The sequence below is a fragment of the Tachyglossus aculeatus genome, chromosome 3, assembly GCF_015852505.1.
Source record: "Tachyglossus aculeatus isolate mTacAcu1 chromosome 3, mTacAcu1.pri, whole genome shotgun sequence".
Lineage (NCBI taxonomy): Eukaryota > Metazoa > Chordata > Mammalia > Monotremata > Tachyglossidae > Tachyglossus > Tachyglossus aculeatus.
In genome coordinates, this window is record NC_052068.1 from 20,444,796 (window position 1) to 20,467,426 (window position 22,631).

Below are 22,631 nucleotides of genomic sequence, written 5' to 3' on the forward strand. Positions count from 1 at the left end.
AGTGCCATGTCTCTGCGGCGGGGAAGAAATCTTCCCAGCTGAACTCCAAGTGCCTACAGGTAAGAAGATCCCCAAATCCAGGGGCACCGACCCTGGGCTGACCTCGGTCCACACGGACCGGGCACCATCTGGAAATTCAGAGTCCACCCATGGACGTGTTCAGTGTCGGGCAATCCGTCTTACCTCCTTCCCTTCCCCACAGCACCTGTATATATGTATATATGTTTGTACATATTTATTACTCTATTTATTTTACTTGTACATATCTATTCTATTTATTTTATTTTGTCAATATGTTCTGTTTTGTTGTCTGTCTCCGCCTTCTAGACTGTGAGCCCACTGTTGGGTAGGGACTGTCTCTCTATGTTGCCAACTTGGACTTCCCAAGCGCTTAGTCCAGTGCTCTGCACACAGTAAGCGCTCAATAAATACGATCGATTGATTGATCGGGGGCTCAGTCTGGGAAGGTCTCTTGGAGGAGGTGAGCTCTCAATACTCTTTCATTTAATTAGAGAAGTAGTGTGGCTCAGTGGAAAGAGCCTGGGCTTTGGAGTCAGAGGTCGTGGGTTCAAATCCCGGCTCCGCCACATGTCTGCTGTGAGACCTTGGGCAAGTCAGTTAACTTCTCAGAGCCTCAGTTACCTCATTTGTAAAATGGGGATGATGACTGTGAGCCCCATGCGGGACAACCTGATCACCTTGTATCCCCCAGTGCTTAGAACAGTGCTTTGCACATAGTAAGCACTTAACAAATGCCATTATTATTATTATTATTATTTAATAACTGGCCATTACCAGAATTTCACCTGAGGACTTGAAGGAGAAGGGAAGGAGGGCATGTTTGAGAGGAAGAGGAATGAAGTACTGTCCTGAGGGCAGTGGTCTCTGTCATGGAGGAGAGTATTGGGTCCTGTCTACATGTTTTGTTCTGTTGTCTGTGTCCCCCTTCTAGACTGTGAGTCCATTGTTGGGTAGGGACCATCTCTATACGTTGCCAAGTTGTACTTCCCAAGTGCTTAGTACAGTGCTCTGCACACAGTAAGCGCTCAATAAATACGATTGAATGAATGAATGAATCCTATTTCATTAATTAATTAATTCATTCAATCATATTTATAGAGCTCTTACTGTGTGCAGAGCACCGTTCTAAGCACTTGGGAGAGTACACGAGGAGCAGCTTGGCTATGAGGAGCAAGGTGGCTTAGTAGAAAGAGCACAGGCTTGGGAGTCAGAGGTGGTGGGTTCTAATCCCGGATCCGCCACTTGTCAGCGGTGTGACTTTGGGCAAGTCACTCCACTTCTCTGTGCCTTAGTTACTTCATCTGCCAAATGGGGATTAAGACTGGGGGCCCCACGTGGGGCAACCTGATTACCTCGTATCTCCCCCATCACTTAGAACAGTGCTTGGCACACAGTAAGTGCTTAACAAATACTATTACAATACAACAATAAACAGACACAATCCCTGCCCACAAAGAGTTGACAGTCTAGAGGAGGAGAGACAGACATTAATATAAAAAATTGAATAAATTACAGATTTAGCACTCTATTTATTTTACTTGTACATATTTACTATTCTATTTATTTTATTTTGTTAGTATGTTTGGTTTTGTTCTCTGTCTCCCCCTTTTAGACTGTGAGCCCACTGTTGGGTAGGGACTGTCTCTATTTGTTGCCAAGCACTTAGTACAGTGCTCTGCACATAGTAAGTGCTCAATAAATACGATTGATGATGATGATGATGATCTAGCTTTATTTCTATTTCTTCTGATAACTTGACACCTGTCCACATGTTTTGTTTTGTTGTCTGTCTCCCCCTTCTAGACTGTGAGCCCACTGTTGGGTAGGGACTGTCTCTATATATTGCCAACTTGTGCTTCCCAAGCGCTTAGTACAGTGCTCTGCACACAGTAAGCGCTCAATAAATACGATTGAATGAATGAATGAATGAATATGTACATAAGTGCTGTGGGGCTGGGAGGGGGAAAGAAGAAAGGGAGCAAGTCAGGGTGACATGGAAGGGAGTGGGAGAAGAGGACAGGTGCGGGTGCTTAGTCAAGGAAGGCCTCCTGGAAGAAATGTGCCTTCAAAAGGGCTTTGAAGAGGGGGAGATTAACTGTCTGTCGGATTTGAATTATTTATTCAGCGCTTAGAACAGTGTTTTGCACATAGTAAGCGCTTAATAAATGTTGTTGTTTTATTATTATTATTATCATTATTATTATTATTTGAGGAGGGAGGGCATTCCAAGCCAGAGGCAGGAAGTGGGAGAGGGGTCGGTGGTGAGATGGGTGAGACGGAGGCACAGTGAGAAGGATAGCATTAGAGGAGTGAAGTGTGAGGGCTGGGCCTCACATAATAATGTAATAATGATGGCATTTATTAAGCGCTTACTATGTGCAAAGCACTGTTCTAAGCGCTGGGGAGGTTACAAAGTGATCAGGTTGTCCCACGGGGGGCTCACAGTCTTAATCCCCATTTTACAGATGAAGGAACTGAGGCCCAGAGATGTTAAGTGACTTGCCCAAAGTCACACAGCTGGCAATTAGTAGGCAAGTAGCAAGGTGAGGTAGGAGAGGGTAAGGTGATGGACTGCTTTAGTATTATCATCATCAATCGTATTTATTGAGCGCTTACTATGTGCAGAGCACTGGACTAAGCGCTTGGGAAGTACAAATTGGCAACATATAGAGACAGTCCCTACCCAACAGTGGGCTCACAGTCTAGAAGGGGGAGACAGAGAACAAAACCAAACATACTAACAAAATAAAATAAATAGAATAGATATGCACAAGTAAAATAAATAAATAAATAAATAGATACATATATTACCCACCAGACCAGCCAATGGGTCTAAACGGATCCTCCAAGGTCTCTGAAGCGGCAACCCCCCAGTGCCCAGCCCCTAGCAGGAGCCCCCAACCAGATTTCCTGCCAATGACAGCAGACCCCAAGGGGACCACCTCCTCTCAGATTCGGCAGCCAAAGTCTGAGCCCGGACCCTTTTGCAGGGAACGTGAGCGAGGCACATCATCATCGTCATCATCAATCGTATTTATTGAGCGCTTACTATGTGCAGAGCACTGTACTAAGCGCTTGGGAAGTACAAATTGGCAACATATAGAGACAGTCCCTACCCAGCAGTGGGCTCATAGTCTAAAAGGGGGAGACAGAGAACAAAACCAAACATACTAACAAAATAAAATAAATAGAATAGATATGTACAAGTAAAATAGAGTAATAAATATGTACAAACATATATACATATATACAGGTGCTGTGGGGAAGGGAAGGAGGTAAGATGGGGGGGATGGAGAGGGCGACGAGGGGGAGAGGAAGGAAGGGGCTCAGTCTGGGAAGGCCTCCTGGAGGAGGTGAGCTCTCAGCAGGGCCTTGAAGGGAGGAAGAGAGCTAGCTTGGCGGAGGGGCAGAGGGAGGGCATTCTGTCCTCTCCCAAGCACTTACTACAGTGCTCTGCACACAGCGCTCAATGACTATGATTGATCGATCTTCCGCATTCGGCTGCGTGCGGCAGACACAACCCAAGTTGGGGCCCCCGCAGGGGCACGGGGAGCAGCGAGCAGGGTGCCAACAGGGAAAGAACTAGTGCTCAGCACCACTGGGCACTCGATCATTGCCATTGGCAGACCTCATTTGCCAGGGCTCGGGGTGAGGGTGGGAGCCCACGAGTGACCCCGCCACCCCACTCACCTTGGCATTCAAACTTCTTGGCGGGAGTGGTGAGAAGCAGCTTGCCTTCCATTTCTGCAGGGCCAGCACAGCGGGCGATCCCCGGCTCCTTGTAGCCGGTCTTGACCCAGTTGGAGAGCCAGCGCAGATGGCAGTTGCAGTAGAGGGGGTTAGCCCCGATGGCTCTAGAACCAAGAGCACAGAGAGGCTGCTGAGTGGCACAGTTCCCACCGAACAGCACAGTGTTCACCAGGCAGACCAAGCCTCCCACCCTGCCTTCCTCCCGGGGCAGGGCGAGGCTGACGCTTCTGCCCGGGTGAACTTTCCTAGTAATAATAAGAACGACAATATTATTAATAATAATATTAACAATAATAATGGTATTTCTTAAGCGCTTACTATGTGCCAAGCACTGTTCTAAGCGCTGGGGGAGATACGAGTTAATCAGGTTGGAGGCTGGAGAAGCCGCGTGGCTCAGTGGAAAGAGCCCGGGCTTTGGAGTCAGAGGTCAGGGGTTCAAATCCCGGCTCCGCCAACTGTCAGCTGTGTGACTTTGGGCAAGTCACTTAACTTCTCTGGGCCTCAGTTCCCTCATCTGTAAAATGGGGATTAAAACTGTGAGCCCCCCATGGGACAACCTGATTACCTTGTAACCTCCCCGGTGCTTAGAACAGTGCTTTGCACATAGTAAGTGCTTAAAAAATACCATTATTATTATTATCATTATTATTATTATTATCTTATCCCCATTTTTACATGTGAGGTAACTGAGGCCCAGAGAAGTGAAATCAATCAATCAATCAATCAATCAATCAATCGTATTTATTGAGCGCTTACTGTGTGCAGAGCACTGTACTAAGCGCTTGGGAAGTACAAGTTGGCAACATATAGAGACAGTCCCTACCCAACAGTGGGCTCACAGTCTAGAAGGGGGAGACAGAGAACAAAACCAAACATACTAACAAAATAAAATAAATAGAATAGATATGTCCAAGTAAAATAAATAAATAAATAGAGTAATAAATATGTACAAACATATATACATATATATACAGGAAATGACTTGCCCAAGGTCACACAGCAGACAAGTGGCAGAACCAGGATTAGAACCCAGGGCCTTCTGTCTCCCAGGACTGTGTTCTATCCACTAGGCCAGGCTGCTTTCCTGCCCCCAGTCAGCACGGTGTCTGCTGTGTAACCTTGGGCAAATCACTCAACTTCTCTGTGCCTGGGTTTCCTCATCTGTAAAATGGGGATTAAGACTGTGAGCTCCATGTGGGATATGGACTGCGTCCAGCCTGATTAGCTTGTATCTACCCCGGCGCTTAGTACAGGGCCTGGCACGTAGTAAGCATTTAACAACTATCATTAAAAAATATTAATGAGCTGGACGATGGCTTGCAAGTTGGCTTACTGAATTTTCCCGTGGGTGGAAAAAATAACTCAGATTCAACAAGACTTTGCCAGCAGGAGAAGTTAGGACAAGGCAAGTCCAGGGTAACTCATTCAAGGAATAAAAATGAACTGTCCAAATTCAATGTTGGGTAATACTGGCTCGTCCGGGAAGGTGAGTGGAGGGGTTAGAATGGACCAAGAGTTTAAATCATTTTTAAATGTGGATGGAGCTCAGAAGAGAGCAGCAGAAACAGCTATAAGTTTGGAAAAAGTCCTCTAGTCTGCATCGTATTTTCCCAAGCGCTTTGTACAGTGCTCTGCACTGAGCAAATACCAAGTAAATGCCATTGATTGATAAGGACCTAAGAAGAAAAACAAAGAGAAAAAACTTGATAACAGTGTTTAAGTCTCTGGAGAGCATGCCAGTGAGCAGTTGTTTTCTGTCTGTCCTGTGGATAAGAGGAAATAATCTTACATTTCAGTAGTAGAGATTTAGGATAAACATGGGTCTTTAATTATTCTCCATGCAGCCATGTAGCATAGCTTTGTGGAAAGAGCACGGGCATGGGAGTCAGAGGTCATGGGTTCTAATCCTGGCTTCGCCACTTGTCCCCTGTGTGACTTTGGGCCAGTCACTTAACTTCTCCGTGTCTCAGTTCCCTCATCTGTAAAATGGGGATTAAGGCTGTGAGCCCCATGTGGGACAACCTGATTTCCTTGTATCTACCCCGGCGCTTAGAACAGTGCTTGGCACATAGTAAGCACTTAACAAATACCATCATTATTATTATTGGGAGCTATTTCTCTCTCTGGGGTCTCTGCCTGTTAGTTGGAAAAGGAACATGGTTAGTGAAAAGAGCACAGGACTCAGTCAGAAAAGCTGGGTTCTTCTGGTCACCAATGGCCTTCTTTGTGTGAATCTTGGGCAAGTCACTTAACTGCTTTGTGTCTCAGTTTCCTCATTTGTAAAATGGGGATTCAATAACTGGTTTTTTTTTTTTGTTTGTCGGTTGGTTGGTTTTTATGATATATGTTAACTGCCTACTAAATGCCAGGCACTGTACTAAGTGCTGGGGAAGACACAAGTTAGTCAGGTTGGACACGGCCCCTGTCCCACATGGGGCTCACAGTCTAAACCACCATTTTACAGATGAGGTAACTGAGGCCCAGAGGAGTGAAGCAACTTGCCCAAAGTCTCACAGCAGATAAGTGGCAGAGGTCAAGATTAGGACTCACGTCCTTTTGACACCCAGACCTGTGCTCTATCCACTAGGCCATGCTGCTTCTCTATTCTCTATTCTTCCTCCCCTTCAATCAATCAGTCGTATTTATTGAGCGCTTACTGTGTGCAGAGCACTGTACTAAGCACTTAACTACCCAAGCTTTTAACACAGTGATCAGCATATAGAAAACACTTAACGAATGCCACCAGTATTATCATTACTATTATCAGCGTGGCTTAGTGGAAACAATAATAATAATAATAATGATGGCATTTGTTGAGCGCTTACTATGTGCAAAGCACTGTTCTAAGCACTGGTGGGGGATACAAGGTGATCAGGTTGTCCCACGTGGGGCTCACAGTCTTCATCCCCATTTTACAGATGAGGTAACTGAGGCTCTGAGAAGTTAAGTGACTTGCCCAAGGTCACACAGCAGACATGTGGTGGAGCCGGGATTCGAACCCATGACCTCTGACTCCAAAGCCCGGGCTCTTTCCTCTAGGCCATGCTGCTCCTCTAAAGAGCACGGGCTTGGAAGTCAGAGGACATGGATTCTAATCCCGGCTCCACCACTTGTCTGCTGTGTGACCTTGGGCAAGCCACTTAAATTCCTGTGCCTCAGTCACCTCATCTATAAAATGGGGATTAAGACCGTAAGCCCCAAATGGGACAACTGATTATCTTCATTCATTCATTCAGTTGTATTTATTGAGCGCTTACTGTGTGCAGAGCACTGTACTAAGTGCTTGGAAAGTACAATTTGGCAACATATAGGAACAGTCCCTACCCAACAACGGGCTCACAGTCTAGAAAGGGGAGACAGACAACAAAACAAGTAGACAGGTGTCAATACCATCAAAATAAATAGAATTATATTTATTCTTATCTTACAAGAATTATCTTGTATCTACCCCAGCGCTTAGAACAGTGCTTGGCACTTAGTAAGTGCTTATCAAATGCCATCATTTTGATTATTGTAATAATAATAATAATGATGGCATTGGTTAAGCGCTTACTATGCGCCAAGCTCTGTTCTGAGCACTGGGGTAGATACAAGGTCATCAGGTTGTCCCATGTGGGGCTCACAGGCTTCATCCCCATTTTCCAGATGTTCTGTTTTGTTGTCCATCTCCCCTTTCGAGACCGTGAGCCCGTTCTTGGGTAGGGACAGTCTACTGAATTGTTCCAGATGTTTCTGCTGCTCTCTTCCGCGCTCCATCCAAATTGTTCCGAATTGTTCCAAACTGTTCCGAATTGTACTTTCCAAGCACTTAGTCCAGTGCTCTGCACACAGTAAGTGCTCAATAAATACCATTCATTCAATCGTATTTATTGAGCGCTTACTGTGTGCAGAGCACTGTAGTAAGCGCTTGGGAAGTACAAGTCGGCAACAAATAGAGACGGTACCTACCCAACAGTGGGCTCACAGTCTAGAAGGAGGAGAAAGACAACAAAACAAAACAAGTAGACAGGTGTCAAAATCGTCAGAACAGAATTAAAGATATATGCACATCATTAACAGCATAAATGGAATAGTAAATATGTACCAGTAAAATAGAGTAATAAATCTGTACATATATATATATATACAGGTGCTGTGGGGAGGGGAAGGAGGTAGGGTAGGGGGGATGGGGAGGAGGAGAGGAAAAAGGGGGCTCAGTCTGGGAAGGCCAACTGGAGGATGAATGAATTAAGCAGTGTGGATCAGTGGAAAGAGCCCGGGCTTTGGAGTCAGAGGTCATGGGTTTGAATCCCAGCTCTGCCAATTGTCAGCTGTGCGACTTTGGGCAAGTCACTTCACTTCTCTGGGCCTCAGTTCCCTCATCTGGAAAATGGGGATTAAGACTGTCAGCCCCCTGTGGGACAACCTGATCACCTTGTAACCTCCCCAGCGCTTAGAACAGTGCTTTGCACATAGTAAGCGCTTAATAAATGCCATCATTATTGTGATGATGATGATTATTTAAGATCCCTGATCTTTTGGATTATGGCATATTGCAAGTCCTGGTCAGAGGAGATTGAAGAGGCTTTTTCCTAGGAGATTTTCAAGGCAAAGGTATCTTTGGGCGATTGTTTAGCTGGAGTCCGGGGGATGACTAGAAAATCGCGCAAGATTTCTCCTGGGGCTCAAATACTGTGGCTTTGCTGGAAGCCACCACCAGGCTTCCAGCTTCCACCTCTCCCCCTCGTCCCCCTCTCCATCCCCCGCATCTTACCTCCTTCTCTTCCCCACAGCACCTGTATATATGTATATATGTTTGTGCATATTTATTACTCTATTTATTTCTTTATTTTACCTGTACCTATCTATTCTATTTATTTTATTTTGTTAGTATGTTTGGTTTTGTTCTCTGTCTCCCCCTTCTAGACTGTGAGCCCACTGTTGGGTAGGGGCCGTCTCTAGATGTTGCCAACTTGGACTTCCCAAGCGCTTAGTACAGTGTTCTGCACACAGTAAGCGCTCAATAAATACGATTGATTGATTGATAGACAAAGCTGCAGTGCAACACTCCGTCCACTAGAGGGCGCAATGCCCTCATTAATCTCTCGCCTTTCCCACCATTCATTCATTCATTCATTCATTCAATCAATCGTATTTATTGAGCGCTTACTGTGTGCAGAGCACTGTACTAAGCGCTTGGGAAGTACAAGTTGGCAACATACAGAGACGGTCCCTACCCAACAACGGGCTCAGAGTCTAGAAGGGGGAGACAGACAACAAAAACTAAACATATTAACAAAATAAAATAAATAGAATAAATATGTACAAGTAAAATAAATATCAATCAATCAATCGCATTTATTGAGCGCTTACTGTGTGCAGAGCACTGAACTAAGCGCTTGCGAAGTACAAGTTGGCAACATCTAGAGACAGTCCCTACCCAACAGTGGGCTCACAAGTCTAAAAGGGGGAGACAGACAACAAAACCAAACATACTAACAAAATAAAATAAATAGAATAGATATGTACAAGTAAATAAATAAATGAATAGAGTAATAAATATGTACAAACATATATCCATATATACAGGTGCTATGGGGAAGGGAAGGAGGTAAGATGGGGGGATGGAGGGGGGACAAGGGGGAGAGGAAGGAAGGGGCTCAGTAGATAAATAGAGTAAGTACTCAGTAAATAGAGTAATAAACATGTACAAACATATATTCACATATACAGGTGCTGTGGGGAGGGGAAGGAGGTAAGGCGGGGGGGATGGAGAGGGGGAGGAGGGGGAGAATAATAATAATAAAGACCATATAAAGATATGACTGAGATTTTTCATTTTATAAACCAAAGATAGCAACTGAATGACATTATTAAAATATGACTTTGCAACCAATTCTTGGGGCTTTTGTTTTTTACTTTCTCTACGTTCTGGGACTGTCAGTGAATATCCACATGCATGTAAAAGAGGTGGATGACTTTACTGGATGTCCCATCCTAATTCCCAGTGGGATAAGGGGATTTGCTGGGCATGTCAGGCCCTTTTTGGTTGGCTCCTGTCACCAGAGCCTCGTGCCCTCAGGAATTCGGCCTGTAGGTACCCTCCTGGGCGGCCTGGATAGGCCTGGTTCTTTGGGTTTGCATCTCTATCCAACAGCAAAAGGGCACATCCCGCCCTCCCTCTGCTCTACCCCCCTTCCCTCCCCACAGCACTTGTGTCTATTTGTATTTATTACTCTATTTATTTTATTAATGATGTGTATACAGCTATAATTCTATTTATTCTGATGGTATTGACACCTGTCTACTTGTTTTGTTTTGTTGTCTGTCTCCCCCTTCTAATAATAATAATGATGGCATTTATTAAGCACTTACTATGTGCAAAGCACTGTTCTAAGAGCTAGGGAGGTTACAAGGTGATCAGGTTGCCCCACGTGGGGCTCACAGATGAGGGAACTGAGGCCCAGAGAAGTTAAGTGACTTGCCCAAAGTCACACACCTGGCAATTGGCAGAACCGGGATTCAAACCCATGACCTCTGACACCAAAGCCCGTGCTCTTTCCACTGAGCCACACTGCTTCTGCTTTTCTGCTGAGTGAACTTGGGCAAGTCAGTTCACTTCTCTGGGACTCAGTTACCTCACCTGTAAAATGGGGATTAAGACTGTGAGCCCCACAGGGGACAACCTGATCACCTTGTATCCACCCCAGGGCTTAGAACAGTACTATTCTATTTATTTTATTTTGTTAATGATGTGCATCTAGCTTTACTACTATTTATTCTGATGAATTGACAACTGTTCACATGTTTTGTTTTGTTGTCCGTCTCCCCCTTCTAGACTGTGAGCCCGCTGTTGGGTAGGGACCGTCTCTATGTGTTGCCAACTTGGACTTCCCAAGCGCTTAGTACAGTGCTCTGCACACAGTAAGCACTCAATAAGTACGATCGAATGAATGAGTGAATGAATGCTTGGCACATGGTAAGCACTTAACAAATACCATTATGATGATGATGATGATAATGATGATGATGATGATGATGAGGGACAGGGACTGAGTCCAACCTGATGATCTTGTATCTGCCCCAGTGCTTAGTACAGTGCCTGGCATATAGTAAGCACTTAACAAATACCATAAAAAAGCATCAATAACAATACGAGTAGCAATAATACCTGTGAAATTTACTTTCCCCCTTCAAAGCCTTATTCATTCATTCAAAAGTATTTAGTGAGCGCTGTGTGCAGAGCACTGTACTAAGCGCTTGGGAAGTACAAGTCGGCAACATATAGAGACAGTCCCTACCTAACATCAGGCTCACCTTATTGAGGGTACATCTCAAAGAGGCCTTCCCAAGCTAAACCCCATTTTCCTCATCTCCTACTCCCTTCTGCATTGCTCTGACTTGCTCCCTTTGTTATTCCCCGCTCCCAGCCCCACAGCACTTATGTACATATCTGTAACTTTATTTATTTGCTATTGATGTCTTTCTCCTCTCACACTCCCCCAGTACACACCCCCCCACAGACTGTAAATTCGTAGTGGGCCGGGAATGTCACTGTTTATTGCTGTATTGTTCTTTCCCAATATTTTGGGACCGGGGTGGCATCTGGGTCCAATGGGAAGAGGCTGGTTCTAATGCCAGACTGCATTTGGAGTCAGAAGGGTCAGTTAGCTCTGCCACTTGGGAGAGGATTCATTCCTGTCTCTTTTCTCTTTAGATTGCGGGCAAAACCCCACCGGGTTACAGAGAAGTCAAGAGGAAATCCAGACACAATATGGCAGATTCGAACCCATACTTCACTGCCAGGATAACAAAAAGGCAGTGACAGGGTCATGGGATGAGCCTTGCCAATCTGTACTGTGGGCAAGAGACCAGGGCAAATGGTTAATGGAGAATCATTAGTCTATAAACCACCGTACCTTCTGGAGGTTTCTGGAGCCCATCCAGGGCCATTCTATCGCACCATCTGGAGGGGTTTCAGAGTCTCTCAAGGGGCAATCTACTGCACCTCCTGGGGTCGTTTCTCAAGTTTTCTGAGAGGCAGAACTAACTCAGTTCACAGGGGACCACGGTCAAAATCTGGGTTCAGGTTAAACAGGCATTGAGACAAGAGGAAATGAGATGAAATGGGAAAAAAAAAATCCCATCTTGGGAAGCAGCCAGGATTACCAGGTCTGTAATCAGCTTAGAAAAAGGAGATGAAAGGCCAAGAGGTTAAGCAGGGAGAGTGGCACGGAACAGCCTCAGTGAGCTGCGACCCAGAAAGGCTGGGGAGAAGGAAGAAGGGGAGATATGGCAATGGGGGGAAAAAAAAAGGTAACTGCAAGGGAAACTCGGACCGGAGAGCCCAAATGCCCAGGTAGCAAGGCTACAAACGGAGTTTTGGTTGCACAGCAAATCACCCAAAGCCCCTCCCCGGACACCAGGCTCCCACATGGCAGCTGGGTTTCATAAAAATGATGTGCATCTAGCTTTAATTCTATTTGTTCTGATTACTTGACACCTGTCCACATATTTTGTTTTGTAGTCTGTCTCTCCCTTCTAGACTGTGAGCCCGCTATTGGGTAAAGACCATCTCTATTTGTTGCCAACTTGTACTTCCCAAGCGCTTAGTACAGTGCTCTGCACACAGTAAGAGCTCATTAAATACGATTGAATGAATTGAATGGCCTCCGCAGTGGTGCCCGTTGGATCCTCCCGGGCCGGGGTGAACTTCAGTCCCATGCCCCGACTATGGTGAAGCCGAGCTTGGTGGTAGCAAAGGCAGCAATGCAGGAGGAGGGGGAGATGGGCATCAGGGAGGGGAAGGTGCAGTCCTTGGGAGTCTACTATGTATCATCAATCGTATTTATTGAGCGCTTACTATGTGCAGAGCACTGTACTAAGCGCTTGGGAAGTACAAATTGGCAACATATAGAGACAGTCCCTACCCAACAGTGGGCTCACAGTCTAAAAGAGTGGGCTCACAGTCTAAAAGACTGGACACAGTCTATGTATGGAGCACTGTACATAGCCACTTAATAATAATTATTATTATGATACTTGTTAAGCATCTACTATGCCAAGCACTGTTCTTAAGAGCTGGGGTACGTTCGAGTTAATCAGGTTGGACACAGTCCTTGCCCCACATGGGGCTCATACTCATCTCCATTTTACAGCAGCGTGGCTCAGTGGAAAGAGCCCGGGCTTGGGAGTCAGAGGTCATGGGTTCAAATCCCGGCTCCACCAATTGTCAGCTGTATGATTTTGGGCAAATCACTTAACTTCTCTGTGCCTCAGTTACCTCATCTGTAAAAAGTTCCCTCATCTGTAAAATGGGGATGAAGACTGTGAGCCCCTCGTGGGACAACCTGATCACCTTGTATCCCCCCAGTGCTTAGAACAGTGCTTGGCACATAGTAAGCGCTTAACAAATGCCATGATTATTATTATTATTGTTATTACTACAAAATCATCGGGTCCTACATGGGGCTTCCAATCTAAATCAAAGAGAGAAAGGATATTGAATCTACCTTGGTGCTTAATATAATGCTTGGCATGAAGTAAGCACTTAGTATTATCATTACTGGCCTCACTCACATTTACTTATCTGAACCCTCTGCCTTCAGGAGAATATAAAGACAGCAAAAGCACTCCACAACACTTCGCCTTACTCCCTCCACTCTCAAACAAAAAACTTCAGCTGCTTCAGCCAGCAGAGCCTTCTTCGCCCATTGATCCCCAGGCAAAACAAACATAAGAATAATAATGGCATTTGTTAAGCGCTTACTATGTGCTGAGCATTGTACTAAGCGCTGGGCACTGCACTAAGCGCTGGATGGAAAGAACATCCATGGATGGATGGAAAGTCGGGAGAGGCAGAGTCTGGTTCTGGTCTAGACTCTCTAGACTGTGAGCTCGTATGGACAGGGAACGTGCCTGCTAATCCTGTTGGATGGTTCTCTCCCAAGCGCTTAGTCCAGTGCTCTGCACATAGTAAGTGCTCAATACATATCACTGATTAAAAGTCTATCAAGCCTGGCTGCCTGGTTGACCTCAGGCCCAATCTAATCTCTCTGGGGCTCCTGGCCAGAGCTCATTTTCATGGGTGAGCTACAATAGAGCAGAAATAGCAGCAATCTGGACAATCCCATCCGCTGGCTCCTGGAGAATCACAAAATGGAAATCCCTGCACACAATTAGGGCTGTCAGGCTGGCTTAGAGGCAATTAACTGAGAAGTCTGGTTTGCGCAGAGCTCTCCGAAATTACATCCGAATCGATCTTTATTGCCCCATCCGATCATTATTTATCACTTTGTTTCTTATAAATTAGATCTGGCCACTGGCCCAATCTCCCCGCTCTTCCACGGACAGTCTGAATTTGCAGAAAGAAACAGTAGGGTCGAGGAGAATGCTCAATTTTGCTTTTGACACGCAGGGATTAAGTCTCACATCTCTACTTCAACGACCTCTAGGCTGAAGGCAGGACCATCCCATGGTTCCTGCTCCTTTTTCTTCCCTGGATTTTATGTTCACTTCCAACACGGTTGCGGGGTTAAAATTCACAACCCAAGAAATGCAAACACTGACGTTCTTAAAATCATTTATGCGGACCGACAGGCTGTAAATGTTATGAATGGAGGCCGCTTGCTGCATTTAAGTCTGCCTCGTATCACGCTCAAAATGCACTGTTACGCTATTCTTGGGTAAGGCTGCTGCATTTTACTAGTGAGGAAATTGGAATAAAAATAATAACTGTGGCATTTGTTAAGCGCTTATTATGTGCCAAGCACTGGGCCAAGCTTTGGGGTTGATACAAGAAAATCAGAAAGGACATAGTCCCTGTCCCTTATGGGATTCATGGTCTAAAGTGCAGGGAAAACAGGTATCGGGTCCCAATTTTGCAGGTAAAGAAACTGAGACTCAGAGAAGTTAAGTGACTTGCCTAAGGTCACACAGCAGGTACACGGTAGAGGCAGTACTAGAACCCCGGTCCACTGACTCTCAGGCCGGGATATAAATTGTCTTTAGGCACAGAGTATATTAAAGACAGCAGTCTCAGGACCCCAACCCTTCCAAAACAGTGCACTCTCCACTTGCGTTTGTTCTTACTCTTTCTCCTGCTACAGGTTTGCGGTTAATGTCTACCTGTCTCCTCCACTAGAGCATAAGCTTTTTGAGGACAGGGATAGTGCCTTTACTTCAACTGAATGTTCTCAACAAGTGTCCAATTCAGTCCACTGCGCACAACGGGGGCTCGGTAATTCCTGGAGATGATGCTGATTCTTTAACAAAAAGCAGGGGACTGGGACTTCTCTCCCTTTAATAAGGTCAGGTGTTTTTTTTTTAATGGTATTTGTTGAGCGCTTACAATGTTCCAGGCACTTTACTAAGCGCTAGGGTAGATACAAGGTAATCAGTTGGACACAGTCCATAGCCCGCTTAGGGCTCACACTTATTCCCCATTTTACAGATGAGGTAACGGAGGCACAGAGGAGTAAAGTGACTTGTCCAAGGTCACCCAGCAGACAAGTGGGGGAGCTGGGATTAGAACCCAGGTCCTTCTGATTCCCAGGTCCTTGCTCTATCCACTAGGGCCATGTTTGCTTCAGTTCTGGGGAGAGACAGATTTCTCAATCAATCAATCAATCAATCGTATTTATTGAGCACTTACTGTGTGCAGAGCACTGTACTAAGCGCTTGGGAAGTACAAGTTGGCAACATATAGAGACAATCCCTACCCAACAGTGGGCTCACATCTAGAAGGGGTAGACAGAGAACAAAACCAGGGAGCTGGGATTAGAACCCAGGTCCTTCTGATTCCCAGGTCCTTGCTCTACCCACTAGCGCCGTGTTTGCTTCAGTTCTGGGGAGAGACAGATTTCTCAATCAATCAATCAATCAATCAATCGTATTTATTGAGCGCTTACTGTGTGCAGAGCACTGTACTAAGCGCTTGGGAAGTACAAGTTGGCAACATATAGAGACAATCCCTACCCAACAGTGGGCTCACAGTCTAGAAGGGGTAGACAGAGAACAAAACCAAACATATTAACAAAATAAAATAAATAGAATAGATATGTACAAGTAAAATAGAGTAATAAATATGTACAAACATATATACATATATACAGCTGCTGTGGGGAAGGGAAGGAGGCAAGACGGGGGGATGGAGAGGGGGACGCGGGGGAGAGGAAGGAGGGGGCTCAGTCTGGGCTCAGTTCTCAGCATTTGGTTTCCTTAGAAACCAGAAGCTCCTATCTATCCCAGTTTTTACAACAGTGCTTGACACATAGTAAGCCATAAATACCACAAAAGAAAAGAAACAAACAAAACCATATGAAAGGGAGATTGGGCCCTAGGAAATTACCAGCAAGGAAATATCAGGTGCTCCCCACCCCCCTGCATTGAGTCCCCACACCAACTGTGAAGCCAGATGCAGTCTGTGATGCAGGAGCAGCAACTAAGGGAGCTATTTATTAAGCGCTTACTATGTGCCACACACTGTACTAAACACCAGGGTAGGTACAAGATAATCAGGTTCAACACAGTCCCTGCCCCACATGGGGCTCATGGTCTAAGAAGCAGCGAGAAGTAGCGTGGTTTAGTGGAAAGAGCCCGGGCTTGGGAGTCAGAGGTCATGGGTTCTAATCCCAGCTCCACCACTTGTCAGCTGTGTGACTTTGGGCAAGTCACTTGACTTCCCTGTGCCTCAGTTACCTCATCTGTAAAATGGGGATTGAGACTGTGAGCTCCACCTGGGACAACCTGATTACCTTATGTCCACCCAGCGCTCAGAACCGTGCTTCACGCAGCGTGGCTCAGTGGAAAGAGCAAGGACTTTGGAGTCACAGGTGATGGGTTCAAATCCCAGCTCCGCCAATTGTCAGCTGTGTGACTTTGGGCAAGTCACTTAACTTCTCTGTGCCTCAGTTACCTCATCTGTAAAATGGGGATTAAGACTGTGAGCCCCCCATGGGACAATCTGATCACCTTGTAACAACCTTCTAGACTGTGGGGTAGGGACTGTCTCTATATGTTGCCAGCTTGTACTTCCCAAGCACTTAGTACAGTGCTCTGCACACAGTAAGCGCTCAATAAATACGATTGATTGACTGTAACCTCCCTAGTGCTTAGAACAGTGCTTTGCACATAGTAAGCACTTAATCAAATGCCATCATCATCATCACAGTAAGCGCTTAACAACTACCATCATTATTAAGTAGGAGGGAGAACTGCCCCTTTTTACTGAGAAGGAAACGAACATAGTGAAGTGACCTGCTCAAGGTCACACAGCTCATAAGTGGCAGAGCCCAGGATTAGAATCCAGGTCTTCTGACTCCCAGCCCCGGGCTCTTTCCACTAGACACTGCTGCTTGCCTATTTACAGACATTCCTCAAGATTCTTGCCCTGTGCTGAAAAACTGAGGGGCTGGAGAGCAGGGTCGGCCGGCCAGTCGTCAGTCAGTCATTGAGTGCAGAGCACTGTACTAAGCGCTTGGCAGAGTAAATACAACAATATAACAGACGCATTCCCTGCCCACAACGAGCACGCCCGGGGAAGGTACTCACAGGTGGGAGAGAGAGGTGACGTCGGTGAAAATGCCCTCGGGAAGAGTGGAGATATCGTTGCCGTGGAGAGACCTGGGAAGACGGAGAGACAGAGCGGACCACTGAGGCCTCGGTATCGAAGACCGTGGATGACCGGCTCAACAAGGAGCCTGAGACGTGGGCTTCCTTCAAGTCGCGCCTCTCGTAACGGCTATCAACTAGCCGGCCTCAGTGGTGGAGGGCCTTTCCCGATGCCAAGTTAAGGCAGCAGAGGAGGATTCTAGGTAGGGATGGGGAATCTTTCTAGTTGGGCCAGCAGGGATCTTTTCCTAAGGAAGCCGAGGGAGCAGGCGGGGAGGTTGAGGCTGGCAGGGGGGGAAGGGGTGGAAATGGACTTACAGAAGGCGGAGGGAGCGGAGCCCCTCAAAAGCCAGGGGAGGGATGCACTGCAGGGAATTGTAGCTGAGGATCCTGGGAAGAAAGAAGCCACACGCGGTTATGTGCATTCATTCATTTAATCGTATTTATTGAGCGCTTACTGTGTGCAGAGCACTGTACTAAGCGCTTGGGAAGTACAAGTCGGCAACATATAGAGACGGTCCCCACCCAACAACGGGCTCACAGTCTATGTCCCTGCAAGCCCCCCATCCTTGGGTCCCTCTCACCTCCCTGGAGATGTGGGGGTTTTGCTGCGGACTGTGCGCTTGTTATAGACAGGTAATGTGTCTGCTAATTCTGTTGTACAGTAAGCGCTTAATAAATACGATTGATTGATTGATTGATTGATTGTATTGGAGTAATAATAATGATGGCATTTGTTATGCGCTTACTATGTGCGAAGCACTGTTCTAAGCACTGGGGGGGGGGGGTACAAGGTGATCAGGTTGTCCCACGTGGGACTCACAGTCTTAATCCCTCCCAAGAATTTAGTAATAATAATAATGATTATGGCATTTGTTAAGTGCTTATTATGCGCCGGACACTGTACTAAGCGCTGGGGTGAATACAAGCAAATTGGGTTGGACACAGTCCCTGTCCCGTGTGGGGCTCACGGTCTCAATCCCCATTTTCCAGATGAGGTAACTGAGGCCCAGAGAAGTCAAGTGACTTGCCCAAGGTCACACAGCAGACAAGTGGCAGAGCCGGAATTAGAACTCATTACCTACTTACTCCCAGGCCCTTGCTCTAGCTATGCCATGCTGCTTCTCTTCAGTGTTCTGACCATAGTAAGAGCTCAATACATCAATCAATCAATCAATAAATAGATTGATTGACTGTAAGCTTCTTGAAGGGAGGGATTGTCTACTGTATTCTCCCGAGCACGTAGTACAGCGTTTAGTTCAGTGCCTAGCGCTTAGTAGAGTGCCTGGCACATAGTAAGCACTTAACAAGTACCATCATTATTACTGTGCACAGAGTAAATGCTCAACAAATATCATGGACTGATCTCACTGTGGGCAGGGAAATGTATCTGCTTACTCTGTTGTATTGTACTCTTGTACACACTTAGCACTGCGCTCTGTACATAGTCAGCGCTCAATAAATACCATTGATGGTGATATTGATGATGACAGGGAGCTCAGAGGTACATTACGCCTCCTAGGCTGGCAGAAAGATGCCCAGGGCAGAGTTCATTCATTCATTCAATCGAATATATTGAGCGCTTACTGTGTGCAGAGCACTGTACTAAGCGCTTGGGAAGTACAAGTTGGCAACATATAGAGACGGTCCCTACCCAACAGTGGGCTCACAGTCTAGAAGTTTAGCCAAACTGAAGCTTCCCTGAGGGTCTATGGGCTTTGGAGTCAGAGGTCATGGGTTCTAATCCCAGCTCCACCAATTGTCAGCTGCGTGACTTTGGGCAAGTCACTTAACTTCTCTGTGCCTCAGTTACCTCATCTGCAAAATGGGGATTAAGACTGTGAGCCCCCCATGGGACAACCTGATCACTTTGTAACCTCCCCAGCACTTAGAACAGTGCTTTGCACATAGTAAGCACTTAATAAATGCCATCATCATTATTATTATTATTATCTGGGACAGGTAATTATTATTATTATCATTAATATAATTATAATATATTATATTAATTATATCAATAATCACAATTATAATATAACTACAATATATCAGCATATTAATTATTAATTAATAATCATATCGATTATAATTAATTATTATTGATTATAATTATGATGCGATTATATTGAATATATTAATTATTAATATAATTATCGTTGTTATTATTATTATCAGGGCAAAGGGAATAATAATAATAATAATAATTATTATTATTATTATTATTATTATTATTATTATTATAATTAGACCAGAACCTTGGTCTATAGCAGTGTGTGGCCTTGAGCTCAACAATACTGAGACTGTGAGCCCACTGTTCGGTAGGGACTGTCTCTATATGTTGCCAACTTGTACTTCCCAAGCGCTTAGTACAGTGCTCTGCACACAGTAAGCGCTCAATAAATACGATTGATTGATTGATGTGAACAAATATATCCAGACACAGAGACAAGTGGAAAACACAAAAATCTAATGTGAGAACAGATAAATATGAAACTATAAAAAAATAGAAATCATCACCACCCCCATATAATCTGAGCTCCATGAGTGTAGGGGCTGTGGTTTTTTAATGATATTTGTTAAGCGCTTACTATGTGTTAATCACTGTTCTAAGCACTGGGGTAGGTTTACATTAATTAGGTTGGACACAGTCCCTATCCCACACAGGGCTCAGAGTCTAAGTAGGAGGGAGATCAGCGTGGTTTAGGGGAAAAAGCACAGGCTTGGGAATCAGAGGTCATGGGTTCTAATCCTGGCTCCGCCACTTGTCAGCTGTGTGACTGGGCAAGTCACTTCTCTGTGCCTCAGTTGCCTCATCTGAAAATTGGGATTGAGACTGTGAGCCTCCCGTGGGACAACCTGATGACCTTGCTTCTACCCCAGCGCTTACAACAGTACTCAGCACGTAGTAAGCGCTTAACAAATACCATCATCATCATCAACAGATATTGAATCCCCATTTTACAGTTAAAGGAACTGAGACACAGAGAAGTTAAAGTGACTTGTCCAAGGTCACAAAGCAAGCAAGTGGAAGAGCCGGGATTAGACCCAGTTCCTCCCAGGCCCATGCTTTTTCCAATAGGCCATGCTGCTTCTCCGGTTATACGTGAATCAACCCCAGGATTTAGCACAGCGCTTGGCACAGAGGAAGCACTTAATAAGTAGCCTAACAAACAAATCTTGCATGCTGTAGGTGCTCAAATAATACCACTGGAGGTGTTATCAAGGACGGTATTGCGTGAGCAGCTACTGTGTGCAGAACACTGTACTGAACGCTTGGAGGATGTGTATCCCGCCCTAAAGGAGTGACCAGGGTATCAGGGAAGATGAGGCACAGGAGTTGTCAGAAATAAAGGGACTAAGGGAGTGTCTAACTGCAGCTGCAGGGGGCTTTAGGAAGCAGTGTGGCCTCAGGGTTAGAGCCCGGATTTGGGAGTCAGAAGGACCTGGGTTCTAATCCCAGCTCCACCTCTTGTCTGCCCTGTGACCTTGGGCAAGTCACCTCACTTCCCTGTGCCTCCCTTTCCTCAACTGCAAAAAGGGGATTCAGCCCGTGAGCCCCGTGTGGGACGGGGACTGTGTCCAACCTGTTTATCTTGTAACTACCGCAGCGCTTAGTGCAGTACTTGGCACAAGCAGCGTGGCTCAGTGGAAAGAGCCCGGGCTTTGGAGTCAGAGGTCGGGGGTTCAAATCCCGGCTCTGCCAAGTGTCAGCTGACTTTGGGCAAGTCACTTCACTTCTCTGTGCCTCAGGCACCTCATCTGTCAAATGGGGATTAAGACTGTGAGCCCGCTGTGGGACAACATGATCACCTTGTAACCTCCCCAGCGCTTAGAACAGTGCTTTGCACAGAGTAAGCGCTTAATAAATGCCATTATTATTATTATTATGCTTAAGAAATACCATTAAAAAATAAAAAGGTGGGGTGCCGGCTCTTCCATAGAGATCAGCACTCGCCTGCTTCCCCGTGGGATCAACCAGGGGGACAGAACCCAGTCCAGCCACTGGCCTGAGTCATCCCTGCTTGTTTCTCGGACTGTTCCGAGCTTTTGTTTCTTTCCCTGGACCTTTGTGCTCCTTCCACTACTTGTTCTGTGGGAGGGCGACACATTTGACAGTAAACAAGATGTTTTGGCTGCCCACTATGAATATTCAGCCTCATTTAGGCTCTGGTTTAACTGGGAGTAGCCAGCATACCACCAGAAATAGTTTAGACCGTCTTCCCTTCCACTGATAATTGTGAATGACGGATGTTCGTGAATTGGCTATCCGAATCTACCCTTCAAGTTTGTGAAGAACTTTAATCACGTTTGTAAGTAGGCACCATTTTATAGGGTAAGAATGGTGAGATGACATGTTTGGAGTTTCTTCTGGAGATGGTGGTATTAATAAGGCAGCAGAAATGTTTCCTTGTGGGCTCACTGGAGTCTGGCTTTGAGGATCAGTTTATATATGTTGGCGGTGGTGAAATTCTTTAAGGCAGCAATTTTTTTTTCCCTCTTCCCGATTATTTTATTTGGGAAAATGAGGTGTAGTATTTAAATCAGAAAGCAGATTCTCTCCCCCCGGCCCCTTCCCCCCCACAAAAAGGGCATGCGGTATTTTGACTTGCAACAAGCTTGGGGAGCAGTAAAGAACGTTTAAACTTGGATAAATGGTGTTTTCCCAGTCAGTAAATGCATATGTGAGTTGTACAAGTTTTCATAAGAATGCAGGTGGTAAAGAACAAAATAACAGATGTTTTTGGAAAGTTGGCTGGTTAATCACAGGTGACTTGGCCAGCAGAAATTGGTCACAGTACTATCTAGGTTTTGGAAATTTTAAGTAACATTGTAAGTCATTCCTGAGGTGTATGAAGATGGGTATCTCCCCCTTCTAGACTGTGAGCCCGCTACTGTGTAGGGACCATCTCTAGATGTTGCCAACTTGTACTTCCCAAGTGCTTAGTACAGTGCTCTGCACACAGTAAGCGCTCAATAAATACGATTGAATGAATTTTCATTGTTGCAGGTTGACCCTCCTGTTGTCTTATAAAGGGGAATCGAAACGACTTCGGCTCTGAAAACAACTATTGAGCATTCGCCATTCAATAAATGTCCTCGGCTAGATGAGACGTTTAGGCTGATGTACGCCGGGGCCAACCGACAGTACACACAAGGCCAGAAAGACCCTTCGAAATGAAAAAAACGTAGGAAATGAAAGTGGTGGATAATAATAATTCTAATAATAATTGTGGTACTTGTTGAGCGCTATGTGCCAAGCACTGTACTTA

At 45.6% G+C, this 22,631-nt stretch overlaps 1 protein-coding gene across 1 annotated transcript in view; it reads right to left on the minus strand.

Moving 5' to 3' along the window:
- Positions 1-22,631, minus strand: part of SLIT1 (slit guidance ligand 1) — a 320,078-nt gene that overhangs the window by 38,739 nt on the left and 258,708 nt on the right. The window contains exons 24-26 of the mRNA XM_038744026.1: positions 17,680-17,751; positions 17,302-17,373; positions 3,712-3,875 (exon numbers count right to left, since the gene is read on the minus strand). Of these exons, the coding sequence (XP_038599954.1) occupies positions 3,712-3,875; positions 17,302-17,373; positions 17,680-17,751 (308 nt within the window). The remainder of the gene's footprint in view (positions 1-3,711; positions 3,876-17,301; positions 17,374-17,679; positions 17,752-22,631) is intronic.